The sequence below is a fragment of the Rhinoderma darwinii genome, chromosome 4 (assembly GCF_050947455.1).
Source record: "Rhinoderma darwinii isolate aRhiDar2 chromosome 4, aRhiDar2.hap1, whole genome shotgun sequence".
In the NCBI taxonomy this organism is placed as follows: Eukaryota; Metazoa; Chordata; class Amphibia; order Anura; family Rhinodermatidae; genus Rhinoderma; species Rhinoderma darwinii.
The window spans coordinates 378,170,553-378,197,057 of record NC_134690.1 but is presented as its reverse complement, the minus strand read 5'-3'; the positions used below and the strand labels follow the sequence as shown (position 1 = coordinate 378,197,057).

General features: G+C 44.3%; 1 protein-coding gene across 2 annotated transcripts in view; it reads left to right on the top strand.

Annotated features, from left to right (window-relative positions):
- GTF2A1L (general transcription factor IIA subunit 1 like) overlaps nucleotides 1-26,505 on the top strand; it is a 65,506-nt gene that overhangs the window by 3,134 nt on the left and 35,867 nt on the right. For both annotated transcript variants that reach the window (XM_075863193.1, XM_075863192.1), the window contains exons 2-3: nucleotides 3,379-3,480; nucleotides 18,881-19,004. In XM_075863193.1, coding sequence (XP_075719308.1) covers nucleotides 3,379-3,480; nucleotides 18,881-19,004 — 226 coding nt within the window. The remainder of the gene's footprint in view (nucleotides 1-3,378; nucleotides 3,481-18,880; nucleotides 19,005-26,505) is intronic.

Here is a 26,505-nt window from a genome sequence, read left to right as displayed (position 1 = left end):
AATGTATTTCGATACTAAGCTGTGCGGCCGCACAGCTTAGCATTGTAACACATGGATGTAGTCAGAGCGCGGCTGCGGTTGTGTTATACATGTGTGATACAGCCATTGCCCCGCTCCTTAGTCCTGATAAGTGCGCGGTCAGCATGATGTGATGCGGCCGGCGCTGCACTAATGATTGCCAGCACTGAAGACAGAGAACATGGCGGGCAGACTGCAAAACACCCCCATGTTCTGTCTTTAGTGCCTGTGCCGCTGCTCATTAGTGCAGTGCTGGCGGCATCACCTTATGCTGACACTTATTGTCAGGTGCAGGGCAATGGTTGTATTACAGAGAAATCTCTCATCTCCATCATTATCCCTGAATGCTGTGATCAAAGCTGACTGCAGAATTCAAGGGGTAAATGAGAAGGGGGGATGCCCCTGGTATGAGGGACATACCATATATGGGCAGACTGCTCAGGGTCAATTGAAGGACCCCAGGGTTGTCTAACCATATTTCCTGTTGATAGGGCATACTGAGGTATGCCCTAACAACTGTCTGTGTACTATCAGTATATAGATATGTTTAATGTTTTTCAGTACATTAAAGTTTAAAAACAAAAAGTTAAAAAATAAATAAAGTAATGTTAAAAAAAACACTTTTTTTTTTTTTTTTTTTTTACAATAAACGTTAAAATAAGTCTCCATACATAAGATATACACATTTGATATGGTCATGATCGTAATAAGTGTATAGCGTCATTTATGATGTTTACGCTGTTCTAAAATAAAAACTGCTTTCTTTCACTTATTCATGTGATTTATTATGAATTTTGAACCTCCATGTGCCTCACCTTAAGGGGGGATTCACACGAACGTGTATTGGGTCCATGCGGGCCGCGTGGTTTTCACGCGCCACGCACAGACCAATACAAGTCTATGGGGAAGTACAGACAGTGCGTGCTTTTTGCGCAGCGTTTGTCTGCTGCGCAAAAAGCGCGACATGTTCAATATCTCCACGTATTTCGCGCATCACGCACCCATTGAAGTCAATGGGTGCGTGAAAACCACGCAGGTCGCACGGAAGCACTTCCGTGCGAACTGCCTGTTTCGCGCACCAGCTGTCAAATGGATGAATAACAGAACGTGGTGCTTTTCTGTTTACAAACATCCAAACGGAGTGTCTTTGAGATGAGCGAACCCGGACAACCGAACCGAACTTCACCGGGTTCGGCCGAACTCGGCAAAAAAAATTCCGGTACGCGACGTCAGGAGATAGTCACTGTCCAGGGTGCTGAAAGAGTTAAACTGTTTCAGCACCCTGGACAGTGACTTCCGATCCCAATATACATGAACGTGTAAAAAAAAAAAAAAGTTCTGACTTACCGATAACTCTCGGCTTCTTCCGCCAGTCTGACCTCCCGGGATGACAATTCAGTCCAAGTGACAGCTCCAGCCAATCACAAGCCAAGCACAGGCTGCAGCGGTCACATGGACTGCGGCGTCATCCATGGAGGTGGGGCCCGATGTCAAGAGAGGCGCGTCACCAAGGACGCGTCACCAAGGCAACGGCCGGGAGGGAAGTTCTCGGTAAGTCTGAACTTTTTCTTTTTTTTTAACAGGTTTCTCGATATGGTGATCGGCATTCACTGTCGAGGGTGCTGAAAGAGTTAACTGCCGATCAGTTAACTCTTTCAGCACCCTGGACAGTGACTGACCTCGACTAGACTCCTCTCTATGATGGCGGCTGCGCGAAAATCACGCAGCCGCGCATCATACACGGATGACACACTGAGCTGTCAAGTGGTTTTTTGCGCGCGCAAAAACGCAACGTTCGTCTGAATAAGCCCTAATAGTAATTAACCCCATCAGGTACCTGACACATTAACCCAATGTTGTCCATTATGTCTGAGGAACATGATGAGGAACTACTTTTAGTGATAAACTTTTTGTTAATAAAAAAATGTTTTGTGTCGCCACATTCTGAGAGCCATAACTTTTGTATTTTTTTACCGATTGGTGTTAGGGCTTATTTTTTGCTGGACGAGCTGTAGTTTGTATCCGTTTTTTTGTACGCAGAACTTTTTGATCACTTTTTATGACATTTTATTTTTTAGGGCGTTAACGCTATATTGTAATAATTTAGACTTTTACGGACACAGCAATACCAATTTTGTTTTACTTTTATTTTTTGCATTACTTTAGGGGAAAAATGGGAAAGGTTTTTTTTTTTCTTGAACTTTTAATGTTTTTTTTTTTATTTTATTTTGTTTTCTTCACTACTAAAAACGTTTTCACCTTTTTTTTTTTTTTTTTACACACTTTATTAGCCCCCCTAGGGAACTTGAACCAGCGATCGTTCGATAGCTGGTACAATACACCGCAATACTAAATTATTGCACTATATTGTAATTTTTACAGGCTTCTTTTAAGCCCTGCCACAGGCAGAGTGAAGGCAGCCCTGGGGGCTTTCATTAGGCCCCTGGGCTGCCGTGACAACTGTCGTCACCCTCCGGGGGGGGGGGGGGGGATGATGAGATGTTGCAGGAGTCTGCCCCTTCTCCAACGCCTCACATGCTGCGGTCGCGATTGAACGTGGCATTTGAGGGTTTAAACAGCCAGTAACAGCGCAATCGCTGCTCCTGGCTGTTAGTCCCGGGTGTCGGCTGTAAAATGCAGCCGACACCCAGAGTATATGGAGCGCGTTCCAAACATCACCCCCTGCACCCGGACGTAATAGCATGTCTGGGTGCGCGAAAGGTTTAAAAGAGTTTTTATGTTGAAAATGTAGTAGAATATAAAAAAAACTTATACATATGCCGTAATCATACCGACCCATAGAATAAAGGTAACATTTTATAACACGTTACATGTTCTAGTGAACGGCGTAAATTTAAAACGCAAAATACAATGCTAGAATAGCTGTTTTTTTTTCAATCCCTTCCCCCCCAAAAAGTTAATGAATATATTATATGCACCCAATATTGGTGATATTGAAAGTCAACTCATCTCGAAAAAAACAAGCCCTTATGACTCTTTGAATGGAAAATTACAAAGAGTGCCTGGTCATTAAGCTCAAAATAGTCTGTCATTAAGGGGTTAAAGGTTTCATTGGTGGGGTCCAACCTCTGGGACCCCCACTGATCACAAGAATGGGTGTCTCTGTGTCCCCCATTTGAATAGTAACCTCCTGGAGGAGATGAGGTTGGCCATGTGAAGTTTAATTAGCTATTTAAATAGCGGAGACCTGACTCGGCTCGTGCATGTTCATGATACGTCTGCTTACGCACATTTTATTTACCATCTTCTATAGACTGTCATAGACATTGCAAGTCGTTCATAAATGTAGCGCACTTTTGCCCCTTTACACAGTTTTTTTTATTTTTTATTATTATTTAGCCAAAGCTTTACAAATCCATTATTGAAGATGTTATTGAAGGAATGGCAGAAGTTTTTGCAGAAGAAGGTGTAGACGAGCAAATTCTTAAAGACTTAAAACACGTAAGTACCTACATATTTATTTATTTTTGATTATTTTATACAGAAGGCAATGTAAATCTGAAATTCTGAACATGCTCGTAGTATGATTGACACGCTCCCCATAGGGATGCATGATGCATAGAAACTTCGATACTGTTTTGATACCGTGCACCCTTAGGGTATGTGCACACGTAGTGACCAAAAACGTCTGAAAATACAGAGCTGTTTTCAAGGGAAAACAGCCCCTGATTTTCAGACGTTTTTTGAGCAACTCGCATTTTTCGCGGCGTTTTTCGTGCCGTTTTTGCAGCATTTTTTACGTCCGTTTTTGGAGCTGTTTTCATTGGAGTCTATGAGAAAACAGCTCCAAAAACGTCCAAAGAAGTGTCCTGCACTTCTTTTTACGAGGCGTCATTTTACGCGTCGTAATTGCCGTATGACGCGTAAAATTACGCGTCGTGGGAACAATACAGCGTTATACCCATAGAAAGTAATGGGCAGATGTTTGACAACGTATTTGAGACGTATTTTCAGACGTAAAACGAGGCAAAAAACGCCTCGTATACGTCTGGAAATAGGTCGTGTGAACCCAGCCTCAAACTGTTCGATGCTGTTATTTCATTTATTTCGATACTTGGCTGTGCCGCCGCACAGCTTAGCATTGTAACACATTAATGTATACACAGTCCTCACTGAGTCCTCACAAGTGCGCGCGGTCAGCATGAGGTGATGTGATCAGCGCTGCACTAATGAGCGGTGGCACTGAAGACAGAACATAGCAGGTGCACTGCAAAACACCCCCGTGTTCTGTCTTCAGTGCCTGCGCTCATTAGTTCAACGTCGGCCGCGTCACCTCATGCTGACTGCGCACGCACTTGTATTACACAGCCGCAGCCCTGCTCTAACGGCGGAGATGAGCGAAACCTCTGACCTCCGCCGCTATTCCCCTGAATGCTGCGATCAAAGCTGACTGCATCATTCTAGGGGAAAATGTGAAGGGGGGGGGGGGGGTGCCCCTTGGATCGCGTCACAGGGATTCCCTGTGACGTTTCTCTGTGACGTGATTGAGGGACATACCATATATGGGCAGACAGCCCAGGGTCTATTGAAAGTTGTTACCATATTTCCTGTTAGGACATACTTGGGTATGCCCTAACAACTGCCTGTGTACTATCAGTATATGGACATATGCCAGTACATTAAAGTTTAAAAATAAAAAAGTGAAAACATAAAGTGATGTTAAATAAAAAAAATACACATACCTTTTTTACAATAAACATTAAAATAAGTCTCAATACATAAAACATACACATATTCGGCATTGGCGCGGCCGTAATAACCTGCACAACAATTTTTTTGCGTCATTTATGATGTGCACGCTGTAAAAAAAAATAAAATAAAAACTCACTTATTAATGGAAGGCACGTGGTGTGATGAGTTTAACCTCCATGTGCCTCACATTAATAGTAATTAACCCCGTCATGTACCTTACACATTAACCCGTTATGACTGAGAAACATGTTCGGGTTAATTACTATTAATGTGAGGCACATTCAAAATTCATCACACCTCGCGCCTTAGAAAAAGGAAGAACTTATTTTTTTATTATTACTATTGGCAAAGTATCGTTTTGGTATCGAAAATCGCAATACTAGACAAAGTATCGGTATCGAAGTCCAAATTCTGGTATCGTGACAGCCCTAGCTCCCCAGCATCTTCATCACTGATGGGAACAAAGCCCCATGTGTGCAGTGAATCTGTGTATAATGAAATACCAGTCCTGTGGCAGTGTGTGCACAGGGTTTGGGGTCAAGGCACTGGCACTTTGATGTGCGCAATAACAAGAGTGACAGCAAATCTTTGGACCAGCACATCAGTCACTTTCTAGAGGAGTGTGGTAGACCCTCTGCTCACAAATCCGCCAGACGGAAGTCTAGCTTGGAACTCCCAGCAGACTACTAGTACATTTCATATAGCGCCTAAAATTTTTCGGCCAGTGCTGTATTAAAAGAGTATTCCCAAAATCATAAATTATCACCAGTCCGCAGGATAGGGGATAATTTTATGATCGCTTGGGGTTCGACCCCCTGGGAGTCCCACTGATCGTGGGAACGGAGGTCCCGAACCCCCAGATCCACCTCGCTGCTGGAAAGCAGCGATGAGGACATTGAATAGAGCGGCGTATACGTGCTGCCGCTCCATGTATTATCTATGAGAATGACAGAAACAGTCGAGTACAGCTCTCGGCTGTTTCTGTCACTCTCATAGACTGAATAGAGCGGCGGGCGCTCCATTCAAGAACCTTCTTACTGCAGGGGGAGCAGTGAGGAGAATCTGGGTGTTTGGGACCCCTGTTCTCACAATCGGTGGGGGTACCAGCTGTGGGACCTTTAGTGATCAGAAAATTAGCATCCTGTGCATAGGTTATAATTTAAGTAAGTTTTTTTTTCCCCCCCCCGTAAACTATGCCTTATGTATACATAGCAGCTCTTTATTGAAGGGGTTATGAGGGGGCTTGGGCAGCTCACAGGCTTGCTTTAAACAGTGTAAGCAGATGTAGAGCTTTCAATCTGTAACGTAAACCCTGTCAAAATGTAACTACTGACCGTGCAGTTCTTTAGGTAGGCAGAGATTGTTAATATTGATCTCCTCTTGACAACTCCTGCCCACATAACACGGACAGCCATTCATTTGATTGCATGTAATCCTACATTTGCCCTGTAGTGGCTGCTGTGTGGAAAATGAGCAGCTGACAGCTTGGCAGCTGCTGTCATATTAAAGGATTGTCAGTGATGAGATAACCACTTTTGACATGCCATCTACGTACATTGATTCCTATCACAAGCATTCACATGAGTGTCCAAGCAATTCTGGCCTCTCTTCTCAGACATGGATATATAAATGTCTACAGTTCATGCATTAAAAGGTCCTGAACCCTGCTGGTAAGTCAGGTAGGATGTGAATAGTAAAATAGGAGTTGAAAAGGGCTATGAAATGTTTTAGTCTCTAATTTGCTACAAATGTATAAAGCTAAAGGTGTATTTTGACAAACAGTGCGAAGATCTTCCTATATGTCCTGATGAAAAACAAAAACTATATCCTCAGGTAAAATGAGAAATTAAATAGTAATTCATGGTGAAGCCTGTACAAGCCCAAACCACAGCTATAAATCTCCCTGTCATGAAGGGTTTGATAGACTGAATAAATAACTGCATGCAAACTTATTTTACTCTTCTGTTAGAAATGGAGCAGACAGGAACAGAGGGCAAATTTTCCTTTCGGCACTTTTTAGCCCTCCATTTAAATGTTTTTCCATACAATATACTGTTATTAACTACCTGACTAAATATCATTGTATACCTGTATGTTTAGAACCGTTTGTGAGGATGACATTCTTTACGTCCATTCCATAAATTATACTTTCCTTCCCCTCATACACATGACTGTTGTGTATTATCTCTGTCTTCAACGTGCTGATGATTCAAAGACTACTGAAAACACTGCCATACACCAAGCTTTTCATTATGATGCTTTCATTAAAGGAATTGTTCCACAAAGGACATTTATTACCTATCCACAGGATAGGTGATAGTCTGATTGCTAGCACCCCCACATTCACTAGAACGGGAGTTCTGAGCGCCCCATTCCTCCTCACTGCATGACCACGGTGAGGAGGAGTTTAATGGAGTAGTTGTCACGCATACGCCCTCACAATCCATTCAATGTCTTTGGTGCCAGTGCTGTACTTGGGTGTTTCCATTAGCCCGATAGACATTGACTCTGGATGAGTGATCCTGTAAATGTCCTTCGTGGAACTACCTGCGTTATCCTCTTTGGGCAATGGCTTTTTGCTGGGAGGCCCCCCTGACGTTGAGGTGATCACAGGAAGACTTTGACGACCCCCAGTGATGAGCTGTAGACTGTGGAGAAACAGGCAGCAAGTTTTCATTGTCTGCAGCACCATCACAGGGGAAATTAATTGTTCAAGAAATGTAGAGATGGGTCTGGCACAGAATGAAATTTAAAAGTACAATTCTGCTTTATTGGTATCGAATAATGATAAAACAAATAAATAAAATCCTGGGCAGAGAATGCTTACGCATTTCGAACCTTTCAGTTCTTAGTCATAGCTATGACCAATAAAGCAGCATTGTACTTTTAAATTTCATCGTGTGCCAGCCCCATCTATACATTTCTTGGATCCTTGCCTACCTCCGACGTAGATCTCTTGTCCGAGCACCGATCAATATAAGGACGTGGTGTTTCTACTTTGCATCAGTGGTGAGCGCACCAACATTTTCTCTTGTGTTTATCAGAAATTAATTGTTCCATTGTAATCGGAGGGATGTCTGTGTAACTTTCAAATATCAATAACCAACGAATGGGTAAACCACCAAAAGTCCGTGGTCTCTCCGGTTACACCTCCACAAAATAGTAATGCACGGCACACACAAGTATTTCAAAACTACACTTCTTTATATATAAGTGCAAGAATTACGATACCTATGTAAAGATACTCAAATCCATCAGTATATATCGCTTTTCTGTTCGATCAGTATGGTGTTTTACCAATAGACCACGTCCAAATCGTGTTTTTCAAGCTGATTTTCTGTTGCGGATAACAGCCGACAAGACAAAAAGACTATACTTCCCCTGGTGCTAAGGTAACATAGCATCCCTGGCCTGTGATTGGCTGCATTCGTCACAAGTGACAAAACATTATCACAGAAGGCCGGCTGTACAGAGACCAGATGGGGACCAGACACGCGTTGCTACTGGAGCGCCAGTGGAATGGAGTACAGTCATTTAAACTTTAAACATAGTGTTTTTTTTTTGTTTTTTTTTTATTTTGCTGCGTTAATTCACAGCAAAATTCGCAATAATTGGCATTTGTTGCAGATTTTGGTTTCTCTATTGAACTTAACCCATGGACAGGTGTGGTTCTGTTTCTGAAAGTAAGCAGTACGCGTTGTTCAACTCCTGGACAACCCATTTAAAGGGAGCCTGTCAGGATGTTTGGAGCCGCTAAACCAACAGGGTTTCTTTATGCAGCTGGGGTATAGTCTTCCAAACCGACCCACCAAAAAGGAATAATTAGTAAAGTAAGTTAGAACTTACCGAAAGGAGTTCAGGTAAGAAGTCCGGCGACATCGAGCGCATTGCGCACATGGTGCAGAGGATTGTACACCTCGCTTAACTGCGCATACCGCTCCCGGGTTTGTCACGGTAAATCGTATCTTACTTTACTAACTATTCCCTAAACATCTGTTCTAGATGTGGTTTGGAACACTAAATCCCAGCACAATGGCATGCTGGTGGTTTACTGGCTCCGAATGTACTGATGATTACCGCTTAAAGGATGTTACTAAATGCCTTAGGCCGGATTTACACGTGCGTTTTGCGTGCGCAAAAGGTACTTAACAGCTCCGTGTGTCAGCCGCGTATGATGCGTGGCTGCGTGATTTTCGCGCAGCCGCCACCATTATGACACTCTATGTTTGTAAACAGAAAAGCACGTGGGGCTTTTCTGTTTTCATTCATACTTTTTACTGCTGTTGCGCGAATCACGTGTGTCACACGGAAGTGCTTCTGTGTGCTGCGCGTGATTTTCACGCACCCATTAACTTCAATGGGTGTGTTATGCGCAAACAACGCACAAATATAGGACATGTCGTGAGTTTTACGCAGCGGACACACGCTGCGTGAAACTCACGGACAGTTTGCACGGCCCAATAGACTAACATAGGTCCGTGCGAGGCGCGTGAAAATCACGCGCGTTGCACGGACGTATATCACGTTCGTCTAAATAAGCCCTTACAATGGGTCACTTTTGACAATTCATTTTTAGTGGAGTGGAAATTTAAAGGGGTTTTCCACTGGATCCCTTGATAAAATGATCACAGGGTGTCCCACTGTAGAGACCTCTATCAATCAGTTGCGATCTAATGGGGAACCTGTCAGCAAGTGTTCTATTCTCCTGCAGCGCCACCACAGGGAATTTAATTATTTGGGCTTGTCCACACGTAACGGAATTGCTGCGTATTTTCCATCCAGAATTGCGGACGGAAAATACGCAGCGGAATACAGTAGCAGCAAAGTGGGTGTGAATCAACAAATGTTATCCACACGCTGCGAACAAATTCAGTCCAGAAACTCACCTTGCGGTGCGTAATTTTAGTTCTGCAGCGTGTCAATTACTGCTGCGGAAAGTGGACTTTTTCTGCAGCAAATCCGTTACGTGTGGACAAGCCCGAACACAGGTGTCATTGATATGGGCTGTCCGTGCAGTGCATGGATATGCCAGGTAGGTTCCCCAGATCAAGAGACGCTGCTCTGTGACCACGGACACCTCCACATTAGATAGGATATGTCCTATCTTTTGCTTTTTACGACCGTGCTCCCATACTTTGTATTGGAGCACGGGCCCAAGATGCGTGTGGCTGTCCAGAATTTCTATGGCTGAAATCACACATGCACTTGCAGTTTTGTATCCTCTGGCTAAAAAAAACTGCTAAAAAAACATCATGTGTGATTCCAGCTTTATACGGTATTTAAAAAAGGGTTTTCCAAACCGGGGCCCTTTTACTTTAGAACCTATTTAAAGTGCACCTCCAATAATGTCTAAGTGGCTCCTAAAATCCACAGTACGTGACTATTCCTTTTTTATGCCCAAGCTGTTCTGCGGATCTGCAGGTGGATGAACAATAAAACATGTCGCTATTTCTGAAGTTTGCGCTGCTAATCTGAGGCAATTTCTGATTTAAAGCTTATAAAATACTCAAGTGTGGTTTGTAAAATTTTATTGAAAACAGATGGTTGTCGGCGTTGTCAAAATGATATCTAGAGTTAGACTTTGTCTGCCCGGATTTATGTTGTTACTTGTCTTCTGGAAATGTTGAACGCGGTAACGCTCGGTGTTCTGGTTGAGTGTACTCGGGACCCTGCAGATCCTGGCCCTAGAGTAATCATTATGTAATAACCTATGTATTTTTTTTTTTGTTTGTTTTTGCTGTGGGGGAGATCTGCTGTACACAATTTTGTTGTAATAAACAAGTACTCGTGGTTTGACCACAAGCAGGCCTTCCATGCTGAGAGCAAACTTGTGATTTAAAGGGGTTGTATGAGATTTGTAATACATGGCTGCTTTTTACCAGGAACAGCACCACACCTGTCCTTGTGCTGTGCATGGTACTGCAGCTTGACCCCTATTACTTGAATTGGGCCAAACATCAATACTAGACTCAGCCCAATGAAGGGATGTTTTTATAATCTTATAAAAAAACATTAATATCTTAACACATATCTGTATTTATACACAGTTATTGGGGGGGGGGGGGGGATTTATTGAAATTAGAGCAAAGAAGAAGATTGCCAATAGCAACTACTCCCTTTTTCAGAATCCCTTTGGAATATAAAAGCCGCAATCTGATTGGTTGCAACAGCTTCAGTCTCCGTATGATTGCTTCATGTATATCTGCTTTAGGGCTTGTCCACACACAACTGAATAGCTGCAAAAAGTTTCTACAGCAATTCTGTTGAAAAACGCAGACATTCCGCTGCAGCAAAAAGGCACCATTTCCTGCGGGGGTTTTTTTTTACGGCAGAAAAGGGTGCGTAAATTGCTGCATTTTTCACAATGCTGGGAGATCGACATCTGATAAAAACGCAGCAATTCTGTCCACATTCCGCAGTAGGAATTGACATGCTGCGGTACGAAAAATACGCACCGCAGGTCAATTTCTGCTCTGAATTTTTACGCAGCGTGTGGATGAGATTTGTTAAATCGCATCCACTACGCTGCTACTGTGTTCTGAGTTTTTTTCCGTCCGAAATTCCAGATGGAAAAAACACGGCAATGCCACAGCGTGTGGACGAGCCCTTGTACTGTAGTTGTTGTAGCAAACAGATACTACTTTTTTTATTCTTTTTATTTAATTGTTTATTAGTAGGCCATTCTACTAATAATGGACATTAGAGCTCTGTGTGTCGTGTCCATGACGATATTACACCCACAGCTCCTCTTCCGGTATAATTGGTCATCCTCCACCTCATTCAGTCCTAAACACTGTACATAACATTATGCTGCACATGGGCAGTTCCAGAGGCCGTGCTTCATTCTCTTATTAGAAAAATTATAAATTAAGAGGGAGCACAGTTTTAGCGCGTGAGTGAAGAGCTCCTGTTTGTTATATTACAGCTTGTAGAGGGTTAGATACGAGCAGACAAGCAGGCTGACCCTCCCAAAGGCTCAAAAAAGCTGCTTCAACTTCTAAGGGTATGTCCACACGGCCTATTTTCGTCCGTTTTTCGGGCCAAAAACGGCCGAAAAATCAGAAGCAGAACGCCTCCAAACATCTGCTCATTGATTTCAATGGGAAAACGGCGTTCTGTTCCGACGAAGCGTTTTTCGCTGCATATTTTTACGCATAAAAAAACGGCCGCGAAAAAGAAGTGCAGGTCACTTCTTGGGATGTTTTTGGAGCAGTTTTCCATAGACTCCTTTGAAAAAAGCTCCAAAAACGCAGCGAAAATCGCGAGTGGCACAAAAAACGACTGAAAATCAGGAGCTGTTTTCTCTTGAAAACCACTCCGTATTTTGACTCTGCGTGTGAACATATCCTCACTTGAAAAGATTGCAGAAAAAAAAACCTCAGAAGAAGCACTAAAAAGGAGAATAATGCAGTAATATATACATTATTTGTGATGAAGTGCTGAACTGCGCATATTGAGGAATGTTGACAAGTGGCAACCCTGGAGGTAGAATGTCAAGAGATCTTTAACCCGTTTGTGCCCACCAATACGTCTTTTCACGGCGGTCACTAACGGGCTTTAGGCTAGGCCGCTAACTTTTCACGATAGCCTAGTCGAAGTCTTGTATGGGTGTTCTGTGCTGGCTGGAGCGGGTGCTTAGCTGTCTGACAGCCAGGCTTCTGCTCGAACGGCCGCGATTGAAGTTTACTTTGATCACAACAGTTTAACCCCTTAGATGTTTCGTTCAGCGACTGCGGTATCTGAGTGGTTTACAGAGGGAGGGGGCTCCCTCTGTCACCCATCGGTAGCCCGCATATGCGATCGTGGGCCCCCAATGTGTTGCCATAGCAGGCGGGAGCCTAAGAAAGGCCCCCATGCCTGCCTTGGCTGTATGCCTATTAGGCCGTGCCAGAGCCATGGCCTAGTAGATTGCCTGTCAGTTTTACACTGGCAATAATTCTTTGGTGTACAAAGTATACCAAAGCATTATATCAGCAATCAAATGATCGCATAGTGAAATCCCCTAGTGGGACTGAAAAAATATTTAATGTCAATTTATTTTTATTAAAATAGGTGAACAGTAGAAAAAAATTAAATAAAACCCGTGTTTTTCCATATTAAGTGGTTTTATTTTGTAAAAGTGTAAAAAATATACATATATGGTATCGCCGCGATCGTAATGACCAGAACAATCCAGTTAACATGATATTTAAACCGCAAGGTAAACACCGTAAAAAAACCGTCCCACAAAAACCGTCGGAATTAGTATTTTTCCATTCTCTTCCCCCCCCCCAAAATAAATCTTAATCAAAAGTCCCATGCACCCCAAACTGATACTAATAAACGCCACATCTCGTCTGACAAAAAACAAACCTTTGTATGGCTACATCAACGAAAAAAAGTAACAGCTCTTGAAATGCGACAATTCAAAAACAAATCATTTTAGTTCAAAAGTTTTTATACTGTGCTTCTGTTTTTTTTTCTTTAAGAAGCAGCAGCACTGTGATCTGTTCCTAAGTTTCCCTGACCCTTCTCCCCACCCCCACCACTCTTCCCTGTGCTGCGGCCACTGAGCGCTGATCAGCGACCGCCATCACTGAGCCATCAGCATCTGTGGTCATTTTTTTTTTTGACGCAGGGTTTTTTTGCTTTTATTTTTAATTTTTTCTAACCGCACCATCTTAGTGTGTGTGCCCTGCAGCCGCTGAGCACTGATCAGTGACCGCCATCACTGATCCGTATTTGTGCTCAGTTTTTGGCGCAGGTTTTTTGATTTTGGGCCTATTTTTACAGCACTGTCTTTTTGTGTGTGCCCTGCGGCCACTGAGTGCTGAGTCTACAATCGGCCTCAGTGGCAATTTGTTGACGCAGGTTTTTTTTTTTCTACCTGCACCAATTTTATTGTGTGCGTCCTGCAACCGCTGAGCACTGATTGGCATTTGCGCTCATTTTTTGGTGCAGATTTTTTCATTTTGGGCCTATTTTTAAAGCACTATCTTTTTGTGTGCGGCCGCTGAGTGCTGAGTCTATAGTCCGCCTCAGTGGTAATTTTACGCAAGTTTTTTTTTTTCCTTTTAGAAAACTGTAAACAAAAAAATATATAGCTAGGTGTAGCTAGTACCTGCTTAGGTAGCGAGTTAGTGTAAATTTACTGTAGTATATATTTTTTATACTATAGTATTTTTGTTAGCATCAGTTAGTGATACTGTAGCGTTACAGGATTAGCGTCAGTTAGTGACAGACGTTTCAGTTTGGTTTTTACTGAAGTTTGTTCACTAAATTTTACATAGGTGTAGCTTTATAGTTTTGGTCTAAATTTACTGTAGTATATTTTTTATACTACTGTAAGGGATAACTTTTTAGTGTCAGGAAGGCAGAACTTTTTTTGCGTTTCATATTGCCATATTTTTTATGCTCATGTGGAACCAAGCACCCTGTAAATGATCAGCCTCAGATACCAGGTTTCATGGGCAACTCGGGAGTTAATTTTGAGACTGAAGGCCTCACGGAAATAGATTGTTTTAAGTTGTTTTTTTTTTGTGAGGAATTTGTGAATTTAGTGGTGGCCCAGACCAATTTATACGCCCAGGAATTTATTGCCCAGAACCCCACCTCATCATATGCTAGACCCCCTCTGGTGGACCCCTGTAGATGCAGTGGATATAAGGACATTTTGGGGCCTGGTGTTGCACATGGGGCTAGTGAAGAAGCCAAAGATTAGGCAGTACTGGAGTACAGATGTTTTGTACTACACCCCAATTTACCGCATGGCCGTGAACTGGACTCGCTTTGAAGCGATTTCAAAGTTTTTGCATTATAATGATAATGCACAGTGCCCGCCCCATGATGACCCCACATATGACCGCCTGTTTAAAAACAGGCCAGTCATTGATCACTTTAGTACCAAATTTCAAGAAGTGTACACCCCCGAAAAGAACATTGCAGTAGACGAGTGCCTTGTACGTTTTAAGGGGAGGCTAGAATTCTGCCAATACCTGCCAAGTAAGAGGGCAAGGTATGGGATAAAAATGTACAAGCTGTGCAAGAGTAGCTCAGGGTACAGCCACCGGTTTCGAGTTTATGAAGGGAAGGACTCCAGGATTGAACCTCTGGAATGCCCCCCGTCCTGTCCTGGGAGTTAGTGGGAAAATAGTGTGGGATTTGATGCACCCACTGCTGGACCAGGGTTATCACCTTTATTTGGATAACTTCTACACCAGCATCCCATTATTTAAATGCCTCTCCACCAGAAATACTGCAGCATGCGGCACCGTGCACAAAAACCAGAGAGGCCTTCCTAAAACCCTGCTTGGCCAAAGTCTCAGAAGTGGTGAGAGGAGGGAACTATGCAGCGAGAACTTGTTGTTTGTCAAGTACAAGGACAAGCGGGATGTCCTTCTCTTGACCACAATACATGGGAATGGCAGCACCACTGTCCCTTTACGAGGTACCAGTACAGTGACCCCCAACCAGATTGCATCGTGGGCTATAACAAGTACATGGGAGGGGTTGATCTTTCCGATCAAATGCTGAAGACGTATAGTCCAATGCGGAAGATAAGGGCGTGGTACAAAAAAGTGGCCGTGCACATATTGTATAACGCTTACGTGCTGTCCCGATGTGCAGGCCGGACAGGGACATTTCTTCAGTTTCAAGAGGTAGTTATCAGGGCACTTCTATTTGAAAACTAGGAAGGAGTGGGACCAAGCACATCTGCTGGAAGCGAGGGCACCCGTATTGTACCAGGGCAGCACTTTCCCAGCGATGTTCCCCAAACTGCAAAGAAGGGAAGGACCCAAAAAAAGGTGCAGTGTGTTCCAAAAGGGGGATAAGAAGGGACACCACTTATCAGTGTGACACCTGCGCAGAAAAACCTGGCCTGTGCGTGAAGGAGTGTTTCAAAGTGTACCCCACATCTATCAATTATTACTTTTATTATTCATGTACCATTTTTTTTTTATAACACCTTATTATACCCTGATGCTACCCCGCACAGCTTACATATGCCCCCACAATTACAAATTAAAATACCAGCACAATCCCCCCAAAAATACTACTTATTTTTACCTCTAGCTGGAGATGCCTTAAAGAGACTGTCACCACATTATAAGTGCCCAATCTCCTACATAAGGAGATGGGCGCTGTAATGTAGGTGACCGTAATGCTTTTTATTTAAAAAAGCAATCTTTTTTCACAAAGTTAGGAGCGATTTAAGTTTATGCTAATGAGCTTTCTTAATGCCCAAGTGGGCGTACTTTTACTTTCGACCAAGTGGGCGTTGTACAGAGGAGTGCATGACGCTGACCAATCAGCATCATGCACTACTCTCCATTCATTTACACTGCACTAGCGATATAGATATATCGCTATGTGCAGCCTCATACACAAGCCCTAACATTACTACAGTGTCCTGATAATGAATATACATGAAATCCAGCCTGGACGTCATGTGTACTCAGAATCCTGACACTTCTGACTCTTTTTTTTGTGAGATTCCAGCAACGGATACGAAATCTCGCGAGATCTCAGAGCTAAACGAGATTTGGTTTCACTTGCCGGAATCTCACAAAAAAAGATTCAGAAGTGTCAGGATTCTGAGTACACATGACGTCCAGGCTGGATTTCATGTGTATTCATTATCAGGACACTAGTAATGTTAGGGCTTGTGTATGAGGCTGCACATAGCGATATATCTATATCGCTAGTGCAGTGTAAATGAATGGAGAGGAGTGCATGATGCTGATTGGTCAGCGTCATGCACTCCTCTGGACAACGCCCACTTGGTCGAAGGTAAAAGTACGCCCACTTGGGCATTAAGAAAGCTCATTAGCATAAACTTAAATCGCTCCTAACTTTTAAATAAAAAGCATTACTGTCACCTACATTACAGCGCCGATCTGCTTATGTAGGAGACAGGGCACTTATAATGTGGTGACAGCGTCTCTTTAAGGGGTATAGTTTCTAAAATTGTGTCACTTTTAGGGGGTTTCCACAATTTTGATCCCTCAGGGGCTTTGCCAATGTGACATGGCACCTGAAAACCAATCCAGCAAAATCTGCATGTCAAAAAATGCTTCTTCCATTCTGAGACCTACCGTGTGTCCAAACAGCCATTTAGGACCACGTATGGGGTATTGACGTGCTCAGGAGAAATTGCTTCACAAATTTTGTGATAATTTTTCTCCTTGTGAAAATGGAAAAAAACTAAACTAAAACTACATTTTAACATGGGAAAAAAAATTTAGGTTTTCATTTTCACGGCCTACTTCCAATCATTTATCCATTTAGGACCATACGTGGGGTATTGTTTTACTTGGGAGAAGTTGCTTTTCAAATGTTGTGCTTTTTCGGATTTATTCCTTGTAAAAACGAAAATGTATGTTTTACTGGAAAAAATGTAGATTTTAATTTTGACAGCTTAATTCAAAGAAATTGAGCAAAATAAACTGTGGGGTCAAAATGTTGAATACACCCATAGATTAATTCCTTGGGGTGTAGTTTCCAAAATGGTGTCTTTCTGGGGTGGTTTCCACTGTTTTGGCACCACAAGACCTCTTCAACCTGACATGGTGCCTAAAATATAATCTAACAAAAAGGTGGCACCAAAATCCACTGGGTGCTCCTTTGCTTCTGAGGCCAGTGTTTCAGTCCATTACCTCACTAGGGCCACATGTTGGATATTTCCTAAAACGGAAGAATCTGGGCAATAAATATTGAGCATGTCTCTGGTAAAACCTTGTGTTACAGAAAAAAATGTATTACAAATGAATTCCTGACAAAAAAAATATGTAAATTTTACCTCTACTTTGCTTTAATTCCTGTGAAACGCCTAAAGAGTTAAAACACTTTCTAAATGCTGTTTTGAATACTTTGAGGGATGCAGTTTTCAGAATGGGGTGATTTATGGGGACTTTCTAATATATAGGGCCCTCAAAGCCACTTCAGAACTGAACTGGTCCATGAAAAAATAGGCCTTTGACATTTTCTTGAAAATTTGAGAAATTGCTGCTAAAGTTCTAAGCCTTGTAACATCCTAGAAAAATAAAAGTACGTTCCAAAAACGATGCCAATCTAAAGTAGACATATGGGAAATGTTAACTAGTAACTATTTTGTGTGGTATAACCGTCTGTTTTAATAGCAAATGCATTTAAATTCCAATTTTCTCAAAATCTTGGTGACGCGTCCCTCTTTCGACATCCAGCCCGACTTCCCTGGATGACGCGGCAGTCCATGTGACCGCTGCAGCGGTCACATGGGCTGAAACGTCATTCCGGGAGGCCGGACAGGGAGTTCTGGGTAAGTATGAACTTCTATTTTTTTTTACACGTTGATCTATAGTGTGATCGGAAGTCACTGTCCAGGGTGCTGAAAGAGTTACTGCCAATCGTTTAACTCTTTCAGCACCCTGGACAGTGACTATCCACTGATGTCGCCTAGCAACGCTCCCGTAATTACGGGTGCACACACATAGTCACCCGTAATAACGGGTGCCCCATAGACTTCTATGGGCCTGCCCGTGCCGTTATTATGGCCTGATCTTAGGATATGTTCTATATTTTTCAACAGCACAGGCACCTTCCCGTAAGCATACTGGGAGGTACCCGTGGCCAGTAGAAGTCTAAGGGCCTGTAATTACGGGCCGTGATTACGGGCGTTTTTACGTTCGTGTGCATGGGGCCTTACAAAATAGTTTTGAGCTTTTGTCCCTGGTCATTATTGTGCTTGCTCTAAGGGAGAGTTCACACTGAGTTTTTTGACAAGTTTTTTTTTTTACGCGAAAACCGCGCTGCAAAATGCGCCAAAAAACGTTAGAGAATGCCTCCGATTGATTTCAATGGGAGGCGGAGGCGTTTTTTTCCTGCGAGCGGAAAATCCGGCTCGCGGGAAAAAGGGACATGCCCTATCTTCGGCCATTTACGCCTCTGACCTCCCATTGACATCAATGGAAGGCAGAGAAAGCGTATTTCGCGGCGCTCAATGGCTGCGGGCGAAAAAACGCAGCAAAATTCGGCGTGCAGGCAGAGGAAAATTTGCCTCAAAATTCCAAATGGAATTTTGAGGCCGATTTTCCTCCTGCAATAAAAACTGTGTGAACATAGCCTTAAAATACTGAACTGATTTTGTATCTTGTTGTAACATTTTCTATATATTTTTTTTTTCCCTTAACAGATGTGGGAAACCAAAGTTATGCAGTCTAAGGCTACAGAAGGTTTCTTCAGAGATCACAGTAATGTACCTCAGTTTGTTCTTCAGTTACCACAGCATTTACATCATTCGCTCCATGCATCAACAGGTTGGTAAATATATCTAGTATTACAGGATAAAAAATATAAACAATTCCTTATTTTTATTAAGTTCTCATTTATTGGGACGTAACGGGAAGAAGGAAGGCTAATGCCAATTATATTTCCCTAAAAATCATGAATGAAACTGATTGCAGGTCTTTGAGCTGGTGTCTACTGTCAGGTTGTGAATGGAGTTAAGGGGGTTTTACACTGGGCGATTATCGGGCAGACAAGCGTTCATAGAATGCTCGGTGCCGATTGCACAGGGGAATGATCAGCAGATGAACGAGGAAACGCTCGATCATCTCATGATCGTATTGGTTTAAAAAAGTAAAATATTATCCTTGTCGGCAGCACATCTCACCGTGTAAACAGAGACACGCGCTGCCGACATGATAGAAATATATGAGGACGAGTGATCAGAGTAACGACCGCTCGTCCCCATCCATAGCTCCTTGTGGGAGCAGAATCCCTAATCCCCGGCCACAGTGTTATATGGATAGTGATGTCCGGGACCTCTCGTGGAGCGGTGCCTTACTCCTGAAGCGGAATCCCTGTCCACAGCGACCGGCGCTTTGGCCAGTGATTTAGCTCCAGGAGAAGTCCCCGACGCCACTGTCCATATACAGGGGGTTGTGTGTGGCACTGCCTACAGGGAGGGGGCTGTGCGTGGCACTGCCTACAGGGAGGGGGCTGTGTGTGGCACTGCCTACAGGGGGGGGGGGCTGTGTGTGGCACTGCCTACAGGGGGGGGGGCTGTGTGTGGCACTGCCTACAGGGGGGGGGGGGGCTGTGTGTGGCACTGCCTATATGGGGGGCTGTGTGTGGCACTGCCTATATTGGGGGGGCTGTGTGTGGCACTGCCTACAGGGGGGGGCTGTGTGTGGCACTGCCTACAGGGGGGGGGGCTGTGTGTGGCACTGCCTACAGGGGGGGGGGGCTGTGTGTGGCACTGCCTACAGGGGGGGGGCTGTGTGTGGCACTGCCTACAGGGGGGGGGCTGTGTGTGGCACTGCCTACAGGGGGGGGGGGCTGTGTGTGGCACTGCCTACAGGGGGGGGGGCTGTGTGTGGCACTGCCTACAGGGGGGGGCTGTGTGTGGCACTGCCTACAGGGGGGGGGCTGTGTGTGGCACTGCCTACAGGGGGGGGGCTGTGTGTGGCACTGCCTACAGGGGGGGGCTGTGTGTGGCACTGCCTACAGGGGGGGGCTGTGTGTGGCACTGCCTACAGGGGGGGGCTGTGTGTGGCACTGCCTAGAGGGGGAGGGGCTGTGTGTGGCACTGCCTAGAGGGGGAGGGGCTGTGTGTGGCACTGCCTACAGGGGGGGGGGGCTGTGTGTGGCACTGCCTACAGGGGGGGGGCTGTGTGTGGCACTGCCTACAGGGGGGGGGCCGTGTGTGGCACTGCCTACAGGGGGGGGGCCCCGTGTGTGGCACTGCTTACAGGGGGGCGCCGTGTGTGGCACTGCTTACAGGGGGGCGCCGTGTGTGGCACTGCTTACAGGGGGGCGCCGTGTGTGGCACTGACTACAGGGGTGGGCCGTGTGTGGCACTGACTACAGGGGTGGGCCGTGTGTGGCACTGACTACAGGGGTGGGCCGTGTGTGGCACTGACTACAGGGGTGGGCCGTGTGTGGCACTGACTACAGGGGGGGGCGTGTGTGGCACTGACTACAGGGGGGGGGACGTGCGTGGCACTGACTACAGGGGGGCTGTGTGTGGCACGATCTACAGAGGGAAGTGTGGGGCAAAAAATTGACAAATTAAATGTATCCGTTTTTAAATCGGGAAAAAATTGGATGCAAAATCGGCCATTAAAAACGGAAACACGGCCCGGAACGGAAACTGGATGCAAAACGGTCGATAAAAACGGAACAAAACGGCTGTTTTTATCGGCTGACACTCAGACCCTGTCGTGTGAATAGAGCCTAAAAGGTGATGCAATTACAAATAAAGTGCACAATTATTCATACAAAAAGTTAAAGGAACAATGTTGACTTAGGCCTCATGCACACGACCGTGTTTTTGCGGCCGCAATTCCCCCTAAAATCCACGGGAGAATTGTGGCCCCATTCTTCTCTATGGGGCCGTGCACACGACCGTAGTTTTTGCGGTCCGTGCACGGCCCGGGGGAGCCCGGACCGCAGAAAGAACGGGCATGTCTTATTACGGCCCGGTTCTGCGGTCCGGGCTCATTGAAAACAATGCATGTCCCACGATTTGCGGGCGGCCTGCGGCTGACAGTCCGCAGCCGGCCGGCTACGGTCGTGTGCATGAGGCCTTAGACTTTTAGCAACATATGTAAAGTTTACAAACACACGAGAACAAGAGTAAAGTGCATGAATACTTTCGTAATCGAACAGAACATATCAAATCAAAACAAATCCTATCGTATAGATAGAAGCAAACGCTTATGTACATCAATATCCTTGTTACTCCGGGGCAGTTGTCACCTGCATTTAGAAAAATATACAGTCGGGCACATGGCACATGAGGTAGAGAATGCCTTTCTATATTTGCAAGGCACATATTCCCTGACTTGACACATATTATGAAAAGTGACCCACCCCCCCGGAACAGGTAAGAAGAGGAAAGATTAAGACAAACCAAAAGAAGACAAAAAGAAAGGGAAGAGAAGACGGACAAAAGAAGAGCAAGGGAAAGAAAATGAGGAATCTTAATGAGTGCTGGGAGCAGAGACATTACCACAAGAGGAATATTGTACCGCCTCCATTTCTGATGAAGCCCAATCAGGACCTAGCTATATAGACCACCATATGGAATACTCTAGCTCAACCAGTCTGCGAAATGAGGACCAGATTTGAAGGATGACCATGTGTTCCATAGATAAAGCACCGCGTCATAGCTGCCTCTGTCTTCTGCAAGAAGAGACTCCATTCTACACAGTAGGTCCATTTCCACAACCCATTCACCAATCGTAGGCACCGCAGAAGTCTTCCAGTGTCTAGCAATTACTGTCCGTGCTGCTGTCAGGAAATGTCTGAGTAGGCCCTTTTTTATGCCTGACAGAGGACCCGGAATCAAGGATAACAGAGCTATCTGAGGAGTGGGTATGATAGGAGCACACTCCATCAATGCATAGATGTCGAACACCGCTTTCCAAAAAGTCTGCAACAATGGGCAGGACCACCAAATGTGCAACATCGTGCCAGTCTCGTTGCTACACCGCCAACAGACATCTGATACTTCTGGGTACATTTTATGTAGAATCTGTGGGCAATGGTACCATCTGGTCAGTATTTTAAAAAAAAAATCCTGAGCGTGGCAAGCCATTGGCATTTTATGGGTCAGGAGGAAAACCCTGTCCCAATCAAGCAGAGATATGGAGAAACCTAGGTCCTCTTCCCATGCGCTAACATATGCAGGGGGCTGATTGACAGAAGTCTCCAATAGGATGGCATACATCTTGGAGATCACACGAGTAGGTGGCTCTTGTAAGAGCAACAATGATTCAAAGGACGTGGTCACTGAGATGCAGATACCATCCGGCAGGGCCGAGTGTAAAAAGGTAGACAATTGTGCATATTCCAACCATGAAAGAGTCCTCTCCGGGCAGGTCTCTCTCAACATATGTAGCGGAGGGAGGCGACCCCCATCCGACATCTCCTGACATAGCCTAGTATCTTCTGAAGCGGTCCAACTCAAAAAGGTAGCTTTGTGAACAGCTGGTGGAAACTCGAGTTATCGAACAGAGGGCTAAGAAGTCCTGGTCTATGGGAAAGCCCCTTTCGAACCATCAATCTGTCCCAGAGAGTGAGAAAATGATGGGTAAGCATAGGAAGGGTCGAGAGGGGTGGTCGATGATCCGGCAGAATCCACGGCAGCGATCTCAGAGAGAGCGCCACCAAGGACCTCTCAATCCCCACCCATTGTTTATTGGTGTCATTATGAAACCAATCTATCACTCTAGAAAGCACTACAGCTTGGTGGTACAACCCCAAATCTGGGAGTCCCGCTCCCCCTTTCAGCTTAGGGCGAGACAATGAGCTCATACTAATGCGAGGCCTCAGATTGCCCCAGACGAACTTACGAAACGCTGCCTCCAATGTCTTAAAATACGCCCTAGGAACCATAACAGGGATTGCCTGAAATAGATACAAGAACCTAGGGAGGATATCCATTTTGATGATGAATACACTTTTTGAGAAGTTGATTTGAGGTTGCTGAAAGAGGCTCTGTCACCAGATTTTGCAACCTCTATGTGCTATTGCAGCAGATCGGCGCTGCAATGTAGATTACAGTAACGTTTTTATTTTTAAAAAACGAGCATTTTTGGCCAAGTTATGACAATTTTTGTAGTTATGCAAATGAGGCTTGCGAAAGTCCAAGTGGGTGTGTTTAAAAGTAAAAGTCCAAGTGGGCGTGTATTATGTGCGTACATCGGGGCGTTTTTAATACTTTTAGTAGCTTGGGCGCTCTGACGAGAAGTATCATCCACTTCTCTTCAGAACGCCCAGCTTCTGCCAGTCACGCTGTGACGTCACTCACAGGTCCTGCATCGTGTCAGACGAGCGAGGACGCATCGGCGTTAGCAGGTAAGTCAATGTAGCTACTTACCTGCAAACGCTGATGCTGCTGCAGAATCAACTGAAGCCTCTGGTGCCGATGTGTCCTCGCTCGTCTGACACGATGCAGGACCTGTGAGTGACGTCACAGCAGTGATCAGGCAGAAGCTGGGCATTCTGAAGAGAAGTGGATGATACTTCTCATCAGAACGCCCAGCTAGTAAAAGTATTAAAAACGCCCTGATGTACGCACATAATACACGCCCACTTGGACTTTTACTTTTAAACACACCCACTTGGACTTTTGCAAGCCTCATTTGAATAACTACAAAAATGGTCATAACTTGGCCAAAAATGCTCGTTTTTTAAAAATAAAAACGTTACTGTAATCTACATTGCAGCGCCGATCTGCTGCAATAGCAGATAGGGGTTGCAAAATCTGGTGACGGAGCCTCTTTAAGCCTTTAGAAGATGACCTTCGTTTTTGAAGTGAACCCCGTCCCCCCTCCATTTGTATAGTAATTTGTTTTCATTGTGTTTAATAATTCATCAAAGTAAATGTCGCTATTTATGAAGTCAAATTACAAAAAGTGAAGAAATAAATAATTTGCTTATTTATGGGGTTCACACCAAGTGCAAACAGCAGTTAATATGAACAGCTGCATCTTGTAAGATCAGAGTGATGTAAGGAATTAAAATGAGAGGTTTCAGGCTAAAGTTTTAGTCTGTGTAAATATCATAACTATAATCTCTCGTTCCATCACTACTCTCTCCCTTTACTTTGCTTGACAATAAAATTGATGACTTGTTCATATGTACAGCCTTTTTTTTTCCCCCTTCGTTTTTCCTAAAAAAAAAAATAATACGCTCTACACTACTTTTTTCTACTCCTGTTCTTAACAGGAAGAGGTGTGGCTTTGAAAGAGCTTTCCAAAATATGAGCAAATTTAAAGCATACTGACATTATTTAGAAAAACGATTATACTGTGTAAGGACCAGTGGGTTGTGGACCCACTGTTCTACTCAACCGGTTTGACTTAGATAATGCCGTTAGAGGAGGCCCTAAGTAGCCTCCTCAGTATTCACCCTTTAACCCCCATAGAGGGATCTGGACTTCGCTGCAGCGAGACTACCTCTTGAGGTGGTCTCGGTGTAGTACATAGAGGGTACAGGCACTGGCAGATGATACCTTTGCAGACGGGTGAGGATCAGAAGTCAGAGTTTGTAACAGATAGTAAGCCTCATCTCATTTCGGGTAGCTGGATACAGACTGGCAGTAGATAGCAGGATGCAGACTGATAGCGGGAACAGGATACAGAGTGATCGCAGGATGCAGACTGGCAGCGAGCAGCTGGATGGAGACTGGTATCAGGATGCAAACAGGAACCTTTGCAGGAAACCCCAAAGTTGCTCAGTCACCAGGTGATCAGTGGAGCTGCTTTAAAAAGATCTGGAGCAACAGGCAATTGGATAGTGAGGTTTTTGAATGCGGGCGCTGACCCTTTAAGAGGCGGCCGGGGAGAGTGTGTGCGCCGTAAGGAACCGGCAGCTGTGAGTAGGAGAGACACAGCCAAATGCACTATGGAGATGCCCGCTCTGTCTCCCGCTGCAGAGTTATGAGCCACCTTCAGCACGGACTATGGACAGTCTGTGCTTTAGTTTGAAGCAAAATCGTGAATACAAGAAATGTAGAAAAACTATTCTTGTGCACACTCCTGCACTATAATAGTTTTTCTAAATAATATCTGTATAATTGGAGGTACGCTTTATAAAAGCCATTCCAAATGTCTTGAAGGAGTATTTACAGTCCTGGCCAAAAGTTTTGAGACTGACACATTTTGGTTTTCATAGGAGATGAGCCGGCGTCCTCAGCGGTGGATGTTACAGCTGACATCCGCCTGTATCTGCAGGAACCGGAGCTAGAAGCGATCGCTGCTTCTTTGTGGTTGTCAGCAGATCGGCAGGGCTGCCGACTGCTACTATGGCAACCGGAGACCTAACAATGGCCTCCTGCTCCGCCATTTCGGAAGCCGATTAAGGCCCCACCGGAGGAGAAGACTAATCTGCTTGCTGTCCGTGACTGACAGATCTAATACATTGCACTACATAGGTAGTGCAATGTATTCGAAAAAAAAAAAATCTGACAGGTGGAGCTTCAAGTCCCCTAATGGGACTGAAAATAAAGTTGTAAAAACTAAAATAAAAGTTTCAAGTAATAAAATAAAACACAATCGCCCTTTTTCCGTTATCAAGTCCTTTATTATTGAAAAAAAATTAATAAACCATACATATTTGGTAGCGCCGTGTCCGTAACGACCTGAACTATAAAAATATTATGTTATTTATTCCACGCGGTGAATGGTGTAAAAAACAATGCCAGAATTTCTGTTTTTTGGTTACTTTGCCCTACAAAAATGTAAATAAAAAGTCGCATGTATCCAAAAATGGTACCTATACAAACTATAGCTCACAAAAAACAAGCCCTCATACAGCTCCGTCGATTTAAAAAGTTATCGTTCTCAAAACATGGCGACAGGAAAAAATACATTCTTTTTACAAAAGTAATTTTACTGTGCAAAAAGTTGTATCGCTGGAATCGTACTGACCCGCAGAATAAGGTTAACATGTAATACATAATGCATGGTGAATGTTGTATAAAAAAAAACTATGCCAGAATTGCTGTTTTTTGGTCACCTGGCCTTCCAAAAAATAGGATAAAAAGTGAACAAAAAGTCGCATGTACCTCAAAAATGGTACCAATAATAACTACAGCTTGCCCCGCAAAAAACAGCCCTCATACCACTACGTCTATGAAAAATAAAATTAGTTATGGCTCCAATAAGTCAGGAAATAAAAAAATATGCAGTTGTGCAGGCCCGAGGGGAACGTTTCTTCTGTTTCAAGAGCTGATTTATTGAGGCCCTAAAATTAGGGAACCAGGAAGAGGAGGGCCCAACCATATCTGCTGGAAGCGAGGGCGCC